Raw genomic sequence first — 13,068 nt, 5'->3', positions numbered from 1 at the left:
TAAAATGCGCTCCCAGGCGCTAGGGGCTAATAAGCCCAGCAGAAGTCCTCCTTGGTAGGCAGGGGGGCAAGACTGGGCCCAGAGCCAGCTCACTGGGTCTCCAGGCAGGGAGACACCCCAAGTGGCGGTCCTCTGGCCCAGCAGCAGCAGCAGCAGCCCCCTCTGGATCCTGGAAAAGAACAACATCTGTGGGGACACAGCCCCATTTTTATACAGTGCATTCCTTTGTCTGAAGGTGCAGAGTGGGGGCGGAACCAGTCGCAGCTGGTTCTTGAGTACTCTGTTTACCTCAACCACCCTCTCTATTCACTGGCAGGGCTTGGGTCATTAGACACACCACAGGGGGGCGGAGCCAGCATTGTGTGGGGAAAACCCAGCCCATCCAGGACACAGGTACACTCCTCCCACACATCACTCATGCTAATCTCCCACTCACCACCGGGCAGACCCATCCAGACTTCCTGGAGCCTGGCATGCCAGCCAGCTCCAGCCAATCACACGCCAGCACCCTCACAGCACACGTACAGCCATGTCTAGAAATGGCGCTTCGCTACTAGACACATACATGCTGCATACACCGTTGCGCAGCATTCACTCACACGAGTTCACACATACCAGACTCAAGCCTGTACACCCCACGCATCAGGAACTACCAGGGACACATACATTCCCCATGCATTCCTATGGGCGGGCAGGCCTAGCTCAGCACATGCACTCAGAGTGCGCACGCACTTTCCACTGGGACACAGTGAAAGTGCGCAGAATCCAAAAATCACCATCTCCAGGTCACCATTTCAAGCAAAAAGTCTAGGGGTGAACCTGCCCTAAGGGCCAAAGTCCAACATAACCCCCTTCCAGCCAAAACGCAGGGGAGACCAATCACCACCGTGATGGACTTCCCTGCTTGGGGCGATAGAACACGGACGCGGGCCCGCAACTGCAGGGACACCCTCCTGTTCTATGCCACGGTGAACCCATGGGATTCCTTCTCAACACACTGTCTGGACCAACTGGGCTACCCCACTGGTACTCCCAAGTTGTCCGCGGCCAGGACCAGGCCCTGGGCCACCCAGGTGCCACGGGTCCATGCCAATTCGCAGAGCGGGGGGTAGTAACCCCTGGCACATAGGAGCCATTTTCCACTCTTCCTGTCTGCAAGACAGGACTAGACTGCCACTGGTACTCCAGCCGAGGGCCTACAACCTCAGGCGGACCAGGAGTCTCGGGGAAGGCTCTCCTCCCCCTACCTCTTCTCCTAGGGTTCCTCCTCCCTCTGCGAGGGGTACCCCTAGAACGCCATTCCAACCCAGGACTTATCCACTCAGGTTGCACCGGGGTCAGAGGTGGGCTCTCCCACCCTCTGCACCCCCTTCCAGAGGTCTGCCCTCTCCCACCTGGAGAAGTTCCTCTGGAAGAAGAACCGGTCAGGACACTGGTTACAGTCGTCCTACCCTTCAGGTCAGGCTGATCCTGAACCTGGCCTCCCAACCTCTGGTCTAGAACCTTCGGTGGAACAATTGCCTGGCACTCCAGGACTTCTGGGGATTCACTCGCAATCCCCCTGAGGCTAACAAATGTCACATCTGTTGCGTGACTGTCTGTCTGGCGCAGATCTCCCGCCCTCTGTCCACCTGACAGTGCGTGACGATCCCCCAGACCAGAAGTGGTGTCACCATGGTCACTACACGGGAACCTAGCCCAACTGGGTAGTCCCTGACCCACTGGTCCTTCCACTGGGGAACTCCCCCAATCACTCCTCACTCTGGACTCCTGTACCCTCCCTACCGGAGCGGTACTGCCAGACTCTAGAACCATAGGAGCTCTGGTTACAGACGCTCCAGGTCCTCTACTCACTAGGAGATCTTCCTCAAGTGGACTAACAGGACAGCCTAGGTCCCCAACCTGGTGTTCCCTACAGAAACCATCCAAGTCCTGAGGCAGGGCTTCGGGCGTCTGGGGAACCTTGGTCTCCCCCTCACTCCTGCTCCACTGAGCCAGGCAGTGAGCCCCTAAACCCTCCTCGCTATCCTGGGACCTAACTGGGCTACACTGAGCCTCTTCCACCACGCTGGGCTGGAAGATCCCTGAACCACTACTTTTGGAGTCACTCACCAATGACCCTAGAGAACCTCTGGCCCTTTCCCAGCGGTCGGCTTCCCTTGCCAGTAACTCTGTATCAGTAAATCCAACTTGCAACAGGTGTTGGCGCAACTCTGGCGAACAACCACTGAGCACCTGCTCTTTGACTATAAGATCAAACAAGACTTCAAAATCAGAGTCAGTGTGAACCTCTACCCAAGCCCACAGTGCTCCACAACATTCATCCTCAAACTTCTCCCACGACTGGTGAGGCAGCTTCCTACTGCCCCTGAATTTCAACCTATACTCCTCCTCTTGGGAAAAAGGTACCAGACTGGGGGAACTGGGACTGGGATTTCCTACACTGGAATCTAAATAGCTGCCACCACTGGACCCAACCCTCCCTGGGGGATCCAGAAACTCAACACTGCGCGCAGGGGATAGTCTACCCTCCAGAGCTACTTCGCCTCTGGTGGAGGCCCTCTCAGCCTCCTCTATCCTTTCCTGCGCTAAGACCCTCTCGGTCTCTAGCTGTTGCTTTCTAATGCCCAGCTGTGCCATAGCCTGGGCATGCTCCAACCTGAGCCTCTCTAAAGCCAGCTGGTGCTCCCTTTCTCTCCTCCTATCTTCCAGCTCCTCTGGGGACAGGGAAAGGGATGAGGCGCTGCCTCCTATGCTGGACCCAGCAAGGGACTCCCTATCTATGGGGTCCTCACTATCTGCTGGCGTCCCTGTGCTATCATTTTCTTCCTCCTCTTCTGAATCTTCAGGGCTCCCCACAGACCCACCACCCTCCTGGTGTGAAGCCCGGGCCCTTTCCTCACTGCGCTCAAGGTCCCACTGACACTTTTGCCATAGGATCAGGCTGCTCCTAAGTTCGGACTGAGTGTCTAACTCATCCACCCCTATGTCTCTCTCTTCACAGAACCTTACCAACTCTCCCATACTGTATCTAAACAGATCACAGACATCAAAAGCAGGCACCATTCTGGCGGACGTTCTAGTGAAGAGATCACACAGGGAACCTAGGGGTCTGAGCTAACACAGGAGTACACAATTCACAAGGTATTCAGCAAGCTCTCTACCCCAGAGAACTCACACTCACTTGCCTAGTGCCACACACCATTCATCCACACACAACCCCCCCCTCGGACTAGTAAGGCAGTTTCTACCACCCCTGACTTCTCAACCTGACCACAAGTGACACAGGTACCAGACTCTGGGCGCGGGGCAGGGGAACAAATGCACTGGACACAATTGCACAATGATACCTTCAGGAGAAGAAAATATGAAACTTCCAAAAAAACAATCCCCTTAAAATGTGGTCATCTAAAATGCAGAGTTTTGTGGTGCAGCCAGCCGCTACTAAGGTACAAGGCAAACACAAATCCTTATCCCACCGCTTGCCGCCAATGTTGGAAGTGGGATCCCCGGCTGGCCAGGGCTTTCGCCAAAGTCAGTCAGAGACCACCACACCCAAGTCAGGGCAAGGGAGTTACACGCCAAGATAACCCCTGCTCACCCTCTAGGTAACGTGGCGCGAGCAGCAAGGCTAAACTTGGAGGCGATGTAGGCTAAGTATTTGCGCACGCACCCCAGCAACAGCACCCAAAGGCCCACCACAAAGGAAACTCCACACAAGGTTATATAAAAATAGCCTTTGTATTACACCAAAACACATTAGATAAAACACACACTTTACAATGTGCCAGAGGCACGGGCAGAATTTACAAGGGATATGTACAAGACAGGGCCACCTGGACCACTGTCAGGAATCAGAAGTAGCACTTTCAGAAATAGCACTTAGAACATAGAATATAGCACAAAATAGCACACAACCAGTAATTACTGGTAACCAGGACCTCACTAGCACCACCTGTACTAGGGAGAAAACAACCACCTATGTATTACAATACCTGTAGGGGTGTAAGAGGAAAACACATGATGCAATGCATAACATTCATTCAGAGGTGTAAAGGCACATGACGCATAAACAATACATTCAGAGGTGCAGCAATAACATTGCGCAAAACTTAGATCAGTCACCACCTGTGACTGTCCCTGTGTCCCAATGTCAGGGCCTAAACGTCGCAGTTGCCCACAAAGTGCTGGGCAACTGGTGCAGGGAAAGTTAGGGCAACGTTGGAGCCTCTCTGGGCTCAAGAACCACCACTTTGGCACTGCGGAGCCTCGCTGGGCTCCTGGACAAGTAAGGAGGCTGCTGAGCCTCTCTCAGGCCCTTCTTTCCAGGACCACTGGGCCCCAGAGCCTCTCAGGGCTCTCAAAACGAAAATGGGCAATGAGCCTTTCTCAGGGCTCTCACAAAACCAGCAGGCCCCCTAGAGCCTCTCTGGGCTCGGTAAACAAATAGCGCCTCGAGCCTCTCTGGCTCTAGTTGGAGTCCCCCTCTTGGGGACTCGAATTGCCCAGAAATGCCCCCTAAGAGCCTCTCTGGCTCTGAAACACAATGGTGGGGCTCACGAGCCTCTCTGGGCTCTGCAAAGCAACTGGTGCCCCCGGGGCACCTCGTGGCTCCAAGAAAAGGCTCCCACTCGTTGGAGTCGCTCCCGGGGGACTCGGGATCAAGGGAGGCCCCACGGGCCTCTCAGCACTAAGGCCTGCACGGGAGGGGCGGGGCGGGCACCGGCAATGTGCCCCGACACCCCCCTCTCCTTTGGATGCACTCACCGGGTTCCCGCCGTCGCGCTGGGTCTCGGCGGCGTCTCTGCTCCGCCGGCGCTTCCCCTCTCCCCGGGGCTCTCCTCACTTTCCTGGAGCCTCGGGGGGGGACAGGTGCCGGCTTCTTCTTCTCGCGCTGCTCCTCGCTGGGTCTCTCTCCTCCTGGGGGCCGGGGCAGGACGGGACTTCCTGTTGTCCCGCTACCGCCTGCCTGACTTCCGGTGACTGGGGGCCGCCAATGGCAGCGCGGCCCTCGGTCGGGAGGCGGGCCCTCGAGGCAAACTCCGGGCAGCGGCGGTGAACCCTCAAATTTAGATAGCAGGCGAGGTGGGCTCTCGCTATGGCCACGACAATAGCGGTACAGTCCCCGGCGAGGTGGGCACTCGCCAGGGGCTTCCAAATTGGCAAATAGAGCAGGCAAAAGCACCCAGAGCGCTCTCAAGCGCCAAATGAAATTTAAAGCGCTCCCTGCGCTAAAATGGCAATTTCAAGCGCTATTAAGCGCTGGGTCACAGCAAAGCGCCCTCAAGCGCCAAAAGTCAATAAAATGCGCTCCCAGGCGCTAGGGGCTAATAAGCCCAGCAGAAGTCCTCCTTGGTAGGCAGGGGGGCAAGACTGGGCCCAGAGCCAGCTCACTGGGTCTCCAGGCAGGGAGACACCCCAAGTGGCGGTCCTCTGGCCCAGCAGCAGCAGCAGCAGCCCCCTCTGGATCCTGGAAAAGAACAACATCTGTGGGGACACAGCCCCATTTTTATACAGTGCATTCCTTTGTCTGAAGGTGCAGAGTGGGGGCGGAACCAGTCGCAGCTGGTTCTTGAGTACTCTGTTTACCTCAACCACCCTCTCTATTCACTGGCAGGGCTTGGGTCATTAGACACACCACAGGGGGGCGGAGCCAGCATTGTGTGGGGAAAACCCAGCCCATCCAGGACACAGGTACACTCCTCCCACACATCACTCATGCTAATCTTCCACTCACCACCGGGCAGACCCATCCAGACTTCCTGGAGCCTGGCATGCCAGCCAGCTCCAGCCAATCACACGCCAGCACCCTCACAGCACACGTACAGCCATGTCTAGAAATGGCGCTTTCCTACTAGACACATACATGCTGCATACACCGTTGCGCAGCATTCACTCACACGAGTTCACACATACCAGACTCAAGCCTGTACACCCCACGCATCAGGAACTACCAGGGACACATACATTCCCCATGCATTCCTATGGGCGGGCAGGCCTAGCTCAGCACATGCACTCAGAGTGCGCACGCACTTTCCACTGGGACACAGTGAAAGTGCGCAGAATCCAAAAATCACCATCTCCAGGTCACCATTTCAAGCAAAAAGTCTAGGGGTGAACCTGCCCTAAGGGCCAAAGTCCAACAACCAGCCACCACCTGACCTTCCACCAACCCTCCAGACACCTGCGCCCCACCTCCCTCTGCGTCGCCCGCATCCGCCTCAGCAACAGTGGAGCTACCTCGCTGCAAAGTTGTGGAACGACCGTCCTCTTCGCCTACGGGCCTCACCCTCCCTGCTGGAAGTCAGGAAAGGACTCAAGACCCGGCTCTTCAAGTGAGCCCCCGGCAGCAGCACTCAGCGCTCAGCGCCTGGACACCCTGACCGGCGATTAGTGGCGCTATACTAATCGAGATTGATGGATTGAAGTTTAGACCTGAAGTCTGAGGGGCTTATTTACAAGCCCTGTGCGCTGCCAGAACTTCACTTTTTTTACTTTCTGGCTGCCCTACACCAAGAATTAGTAAATGAGGCCCTCAGTTTAGAACTAAAGCCTAAGTTTAGACCTGATGCCTAACTTAAGGCCTGAAGTCTAAACTTAGACTTCGGGTTTAAAGTTAGACTCTTGGTCTAAAGTTAGACTTCAGGTCTAAACTTAGACTTCGGGTTTAAAGTTAGACTCTTGGTCTAAAGTTAGACTTCAGGTCTAAACTTAGACTTCAGGTTTAAAGTTAGACTCCAGGTCTAAACTTAGGGCTTGATTTACAAAGGCAATCTTAGACAAAAGTCTAACTTTACGACTTTTGACATTCACAGAGGTCATTTACGAGCCATATCTTTACGTCCGCAGTCGGGACGGAATCTCCGCACCCGGGCCGTACTCTCCGTACTCGGGCCATACTCTCCGGCTCAAGCCGTACTCTCCGGCTCGGACTGGATGGAGTGTAATCAATAGGCCGGAATACAATATTTTACAATTGGGAACATTCGGAACAAGTCATCATGTGGTCACAGCACATAATTCACTCAAGGGTCAGCCTTGAGTGGACTTAGTTTGCACCAAGTCCGGCCTTACTCATCTCCGACATTCACCAAGAGTGAAAGAAAAACGTTTGCAGCAATCAAGTGCTGCGGAAAAGGGTGTTTTTGCGTTAGCACGTGCAGCAACGGTAGCCTTTGCACCCGTCTGTCGCGCAGACATTGGTGAAGATTCAAATGTTCTGGAAGGTTCCGGGACATGCGGTGCACCAGGGAGGAGGGCACCACTCTTCGGCTCAGAGCTTTCTGGCTCAACACTTTCAAAAGGCATCAGCCGCCACTGGGTTCCAGCTCTGTCTTGCGAGCAGATTGCGATCCCATTGGGTGCATATGGATCCATCGAATAGTAATATACTCTCGGAAGGGTTTTATGGTCCAGGGAAGTTCCTAGGCGCTCAGCTACCAGTGGACGCAGTAGTTTAGGACGTAAGAGATGTCGTCGTGCGGTGCAACTGGGTGAGGGGATGAGCCCTGTAATCCCCCAATTGTGTGCGGGAAATTACCAACACAATACAAAATTTCAAACAGATACCCAGGCACACAACAATTGAGTATAAGACAGTGTGTCAGTGTAGACACATATACACTCTAATAAGTAAGCCAACAACAATGCAATAGGTTTCTTCTATAGTTTGGACACAGTTCGGTCTTTAATTCTCAAGCAAGTCAGCCTGGCTTGCTTGAGAATTAAAGACCGAACTGTTTCCAAACTATACAAGAAACCTATTGCATTTTACTTCTTAGAGTGTTGTATTGTTGTGTGCCTGGGTATCTGTTTGAAAAATTGGGTCCATCGAATACTCCATAAATTACTTTTTTATTGTTGTTTCCACAGTTGCTTCTAGGTCACAAAAGAATAGTGCGAGACAGGAAAATTACTGTGCTGATACTGTGCTGATACTGTGCTGATACTGTGCTGATACTGTGCTGATACTGCGCTGGTACTGTGCTGATACTGTGCTGTCTGCAAACTTTGTGGCAGAGAAACTCGTGCCAATCAGGCTCTTCTGCGTAGTTGTCAGTGTTGCATCCTGAGAACCCTCCCCTTGTAGACGTTTGATGTGATGTCCTTGATGTTACCACTGTTGGTTGTCCATCGTTACACTGTCATCCTAGCGGTGGTCATTCCAGGCCACCCCGGCCACAGACGACGGCCACGCTGCGGAGGACGTCCATGGCCGCAGACGGTGCCCTCTCTGGGTAGCGAGGGGTTCCTTTCATGGACCACCATCTTTCTGACAATCAAACACTGCAGCCGACAGACCCGGCTTCCCTGAGGGGAGGGCGTGTCCAATGGTGTCTCTGAGCATGGCTTCCCTCAGAGGGGAGACAGAACCAGAGGGGCAGATTTACTATTTCTGGCGCATCTCTGCTAATCAGCAGGGATGCGCCAGAACAGTTGCAAAGTGTCTGCCCACAGTGCGCCACCACTGATGCGCCGCATTTACAAAGCAGCGCACCGTGGTGCACAGATGGGCAGATGCGTGTCGCATCCCTCGGCGGAAAGGCGGCGCATTGCTGGAGTTGCGGCAGCTCCAGCAAGGCTCGGGGGTGCCCTATCTCTAACATGCTGCGTCAATCCTTACGCCTCCTTCAAGCAGGTGCAGGCGCAGGCGCAGGGTTTTGACGCAGAATGGCAGGAAAACTGACTGAGTAAAATCTTGTAGATTTCACTCAGCCACTTTTCGGAGGCTTTCCTGCGCCGGAAAGCCCCCCGTGCTGGAACGCCCACATGGGGCGCAGAGCTTTACAACGTGACGCATCTCCCTAGATGCGTCACGTTGTAAATACCCCGCAGCATGGCACTGGCTTTGCGCCGCCGATGCATCACAAAAGTGACGCAACGGTGGCGCAAATGTGCCGTACGGGGCATTAAATCTGCCCCAGAGGTTCCAGGCCTTGCCTTGCCTTTTCTTTACAGACAAATGTGATCTACTTAAGCACTTTTAGCGCCAGGGAGTGATTTCGTCCCCTGTTTTGTTTCTCATCATTATGTGGACCTTGCCAAAAACCGCCAGACTCTACACCAAATGACTCATCATTGTATTCTTTCCTTTGTCTCCTCAGGATGTCAAGCCAACCTCTTTTTCAATGACGAACCGAAGACCAAGTGGGAGACGGCGGTGGACACCTTCTGGGATTACGTAGCCCAGGTGGGACAGGTCGCGGACGATGCAACATCCAAGATTAAGGAGTCGCAGCTCAGCAAAGAGCTAGAGTGAGTGTTCGTCTCATACATCCCTTTCTCTCCAATGTGGTGTCGTCCTGATCGGGGTTCTCTCCTTTGACACACCATCTGACGTCATGGCTGACAGCAGTCAATTTTAAACCAGCTCAGAACCATGGGTGGTAAAGGTGTTGTCTAATGTTGGACCAGCTCAGAACCATGGGTGGTAAAGGCAGTGTCTAATCTTAGACCAATTCAGAACCATGGGTGGTAAAGGCGGTGCCCAAGCTTGGACCAGCTCAGAACCATGGGTAGTAAAGGCGGTGTCTAATCTTAGACCCGCTCCGAACCATGGGTGGTAAAGGAGGTGCCTAATCTTAGACCAACTCAGAACCATGGGGGGTAAAGATGGTGTCTAAGCCAGATCTGTTACGTAGAATCCTGCTGGCGAGGTCAGAAGAAGGCGTTGTAAGCTGATCTAACAGCAGTATCCACAAGAACCTTTCGAGTCTGGTGTGTTTTCCTTATGTTTTACTTTTTATCTCTCTTTCTCTTTCTTGGCCCAGTTTTGCTACAGGTTCTACCCCCCCATACCACACCCTCACTTCTTCCTGCCCCCCCACTATTGCTTCTGATCCCATATTATGTAATTGCCTACATAGCTCCTCTCTTACCCTCACTCACCCACACACACTCCCTACTCTCAACTCTAGACTCCCCTGAACTCCTTCCCTCCCAATGACACTCAGTCCTCTCAGTCTGATTGCTCCCACATTCCCTTGTCTCCTGCCCTTTCTGTTTTATTCTTCTCTTATGTTACAGCTCCCCTCAACCTGCTGTATAATTCTCTACCCATTTTTATTTTTTCTACCCATTTTCACTTCTTACTTTTACTCTCTTTTAGCCGTCGTTCCTCTTTTCTCTCATTTATTTTGAAACCTCTCTGCTGCTCGCCTCTTCTGGTGTCTCCTCTTCAATTATCTCTTCTTCTGGTTTCTCCTCTTTCAGTGTCTCCTCTTCTTTCGCTTCATCTTTAATTGCCTATTCTTCCACTTCCTATTCTTCCATGATCTCGCCTTCCATTGTCTCCCCTTATAATATATCCCCTTCTGATGTCTTCTTTTCGGGTGCCCCTCCTCTTCCAGTGTCTCCTCTTCTATTATCTATTCTTTTGGTGATTCCTTTTCTCTTATCTCCCCTTCTGGTGTCTCCTCAGTCAGCGTCTCCTCTTCTATCGCTTCATCTTCATTTGCCTCCTCTTCCAGTTCCTATTCTTCCATGATCTCGCCTTCCATTGTCTCCGCTTATAATATATCCCCTTCTGATGTCTTCTTTTCTGGTGTCCACTTCTCTTCCAAGGTCTCCTCTCCTTCTATTATCTCCTCTTTTATTATCTCCTCTTCCAGTGTCTCCTCTCCTTCTATTATCTCCTGTTTTATTATCTCCTCTTCCAGTGTCTCCTCTTCAATTGTCTCCTCTTCTATTATCTCTTCTTCTGGTGATTCCCTTTCTCTTCTCTCCCCTTCTGGTGTCTCCTCATTCAGTGTCTCCTCTTCTATCGTCTGGTCTTCATTTGCCTCCTCTTCCAGTTTCTTCTCTTCCATGATCTCACCTTCCAGTGTCTCCCCTTCTGACGCCTCTTCTACGTTTGTCCTTCCTCTCGCTTGCTGTAGTTCTATATCTCCTCTCATTCAGTTCTTCCCCTTTGCTTACCCTTCTCTCTGTTGATCTCTTCACCTCTCAGTGGCCTCATAACGGACACCATGGATGAAGTCAACGTCTACACTGAGGACATCAGAACCAAGCTGGGTCCCTACGCTCAGGACGTACAGGAACGCTTCAACACTGAGGTCTCGGCCGTCTCGGAGAAGCTGAAGACCGACATGGAAGACACGAAGAGCAAAGTCATTCAGTACTCGTCGGACATCCGCATGATGTTCGACCAGAACATCGAGGAGGTCCGCACCCGCCTCAACATGTACTTGAGGAAGTTGAAGAAGAGGCTCAACAAAGACACCGAGGACTTGAAGAAGAAGTTGAACGCCTACGCCGAGGAGATGCGCACCAAAACCAGTGAGAAGGTGGAGGCTGTGCGGGACTCGGTGGAGCCCTACGTATCGAGCATCCGGGACAAGAGCCAGCAGCGCCTGGAGGCCATCCGGCAAGTGATGGATGAACAGAGCAAGACCGTGCGCGACAAGCTGAGCTCCGGAGCCGGGGACCTCCAGGAGAAGGTGAAGGAAAAGATGGAGATCGTGCGCGGCTCCATGGAGGAGGGATCCGAGGTGATCAAGAAGTGGTTCACACCGTACCTGGAGAGCATGCGCACCCAGTTCCAGTCCTTCCTGGAGACCCTGCAGGGGAAGCAGCAGTAAACCTGGGTCTAGCTCTCGCCATGTCCACCCCTTCGACCGCCTAGAACTCTAACTCTCACTGCTATCTTAACCTCAACATGGACGAAGTCGCGCTTGCTCTGAAGCTTCACTCCCAATGTCCAAGGACTCCAGAGGTAGTAAACGTCAGAGGATCTGCCCCTTCATGAGGCAGGAGTAGAGGACGCTGCACCCTAGTCTCACTTCTGCCCCACTGACACTCTCAGCCAATACTGAAGCAATCGCGTCTGTGGCTTGAAGCCCCCGCCAACCGTGGACTTCCGAAGACGCCTCTTACAGACATCTCTCCTCTGTCTGTCCGCAGCTGAACTCAAGAAAATAATGTGTTAAATAATTTCATGTTTCTGGGTTGCTTTTGTTGTCTTGGTGCTGGTTTCCTTTGAAACCAAATAAAAATGCTGCTTAAAATACTCTGGTGAAAGACTTCCCAAGAGTTTTCTTCACATCTCTGTGTTGGCCGGGGTGTTTGTGTGGGACCTAATACTGGCTTACTCTGCAAAAACTGGCCTGCCTCTCTGTGAGTGTGTGTGAGTTTGTGTGAGTGTTTGTGTGAAGCTATACCGCCTCTGTGTGCATGTGACGGTGTGAGTGAGGGTGTTTGTGTGTGCATCAATGCAGGTTTACGAAACCAAGTCTTGGGCACACATAAGATAATAATACAGAGAAAAGGTATCAGCATTGTTCAAGAAAAATTTGTAAGTTCCGGTCAATTGTTCTTGTAGGTAGAATATTACTTTGCCCTCATTTCAAAAGAAACCAGCCAACACGTGTTTCGTTGCATTGGAAAATAATTCTGCGACTACCTCAGGGCTGAATATCGGAGAAAAGGATCTTGGTGGTCGCTCCGCCGGTGATAATTCCGACCCACCTGGTCAAGATAAAGTTCCAAAATAGTGGACTGTTATGGGAGTACAGATGCACCACAATAATGGTGATCCAGTTGTTGGAGGTGCCTTGAAGTTTCAAAGACCGATCGGTTGTTCGGTACTGGAAAGTGGATCTTCAAAGAGTGCGCTGTGGTTGTTCACGGCAGCCAGTATCAGTTCCGAGATACCTTTTCTCTGTATTATTATCTTATGTGTGCCCAGGACTTGGTTCATATGAATGAATGAATGCCTTTATTTCGATATAAAAATATCATAAAAGCAGAAATACAACAATTTTAAGATCAATAAGAACAATCACATTCTATTTACACAAATATAATCATGTAAAAACAGATAATACAAGCATTAAATAGTCAAGGAAAGCCTATTCAAACGAATTAACCATGACCATTTTAAAAACTTAGACACACCGCAAACAACCAGGGTGCGAGTGTCAGATTTTAAAATATGAAGCGCCTCTCTATACTGCTGGGTACCTAACTGTCTACATAAGGGTTTGAGCCATCTCCGCCTCGGCAGTACATATGCTGGACATTCGAAGAAGATGTGGGCGACCGTCTCTACACATGATGGGCAGGTCGCAC

General features: G+C 52.1%; 1 protein-coding gene across 2 annotated transcripts in view; it reads left to right on the top strand.

Annotated features, from left to right (window-relative positions):
* APOE (apolipoprotein E) overlaps nucleotides 1-12,007 on the top strand; it is a 632,892-nt gene extending 620,885 nt beyond the window's left edge. For both annotated transcript variants that reach the window (XM_078651268.1, XM_078651269.1), the window contains exons 3-4: nucleotides 9,105-9,255; nucleotides 10,949-12,007. In XM_078651268.1, coding sequence (XP_078507394.1) covers nucleotides 9,105-9,255; nucleotides 10,949-11,579 — 782 coding nt within the window. In that variant the 3' untranslated portion in view covers nucleotides 11,580-12,007. The remainder of the gene's footprint in view (nucleotides 1-9,104; nucleotides 9,256-10,948) is intronic.
* The last annotated feature ends 1,061 nt before the right edge of the window (nucleotides 12,008-13,068 follow it).

Source organism: Lissotriton helveticus, chromosome 7, assembly GCF_964261635.1.
Source record: "Lissotriton helveticus chromosome 7, aLisHel1.1, whole genome shotgun sequence".
Taxonomy (NCBI): domain Eukaryota; kingdom Metazoa; phylum Chordata; class Amphibia; order Caudata; family Salamandridae; genus Lissotriton; species Lissotriton helveticus.
Note: the sequence above shows the minus strand (reverse complement) of the source record. Positions and strands in the feature narration are given on the sequence as shown.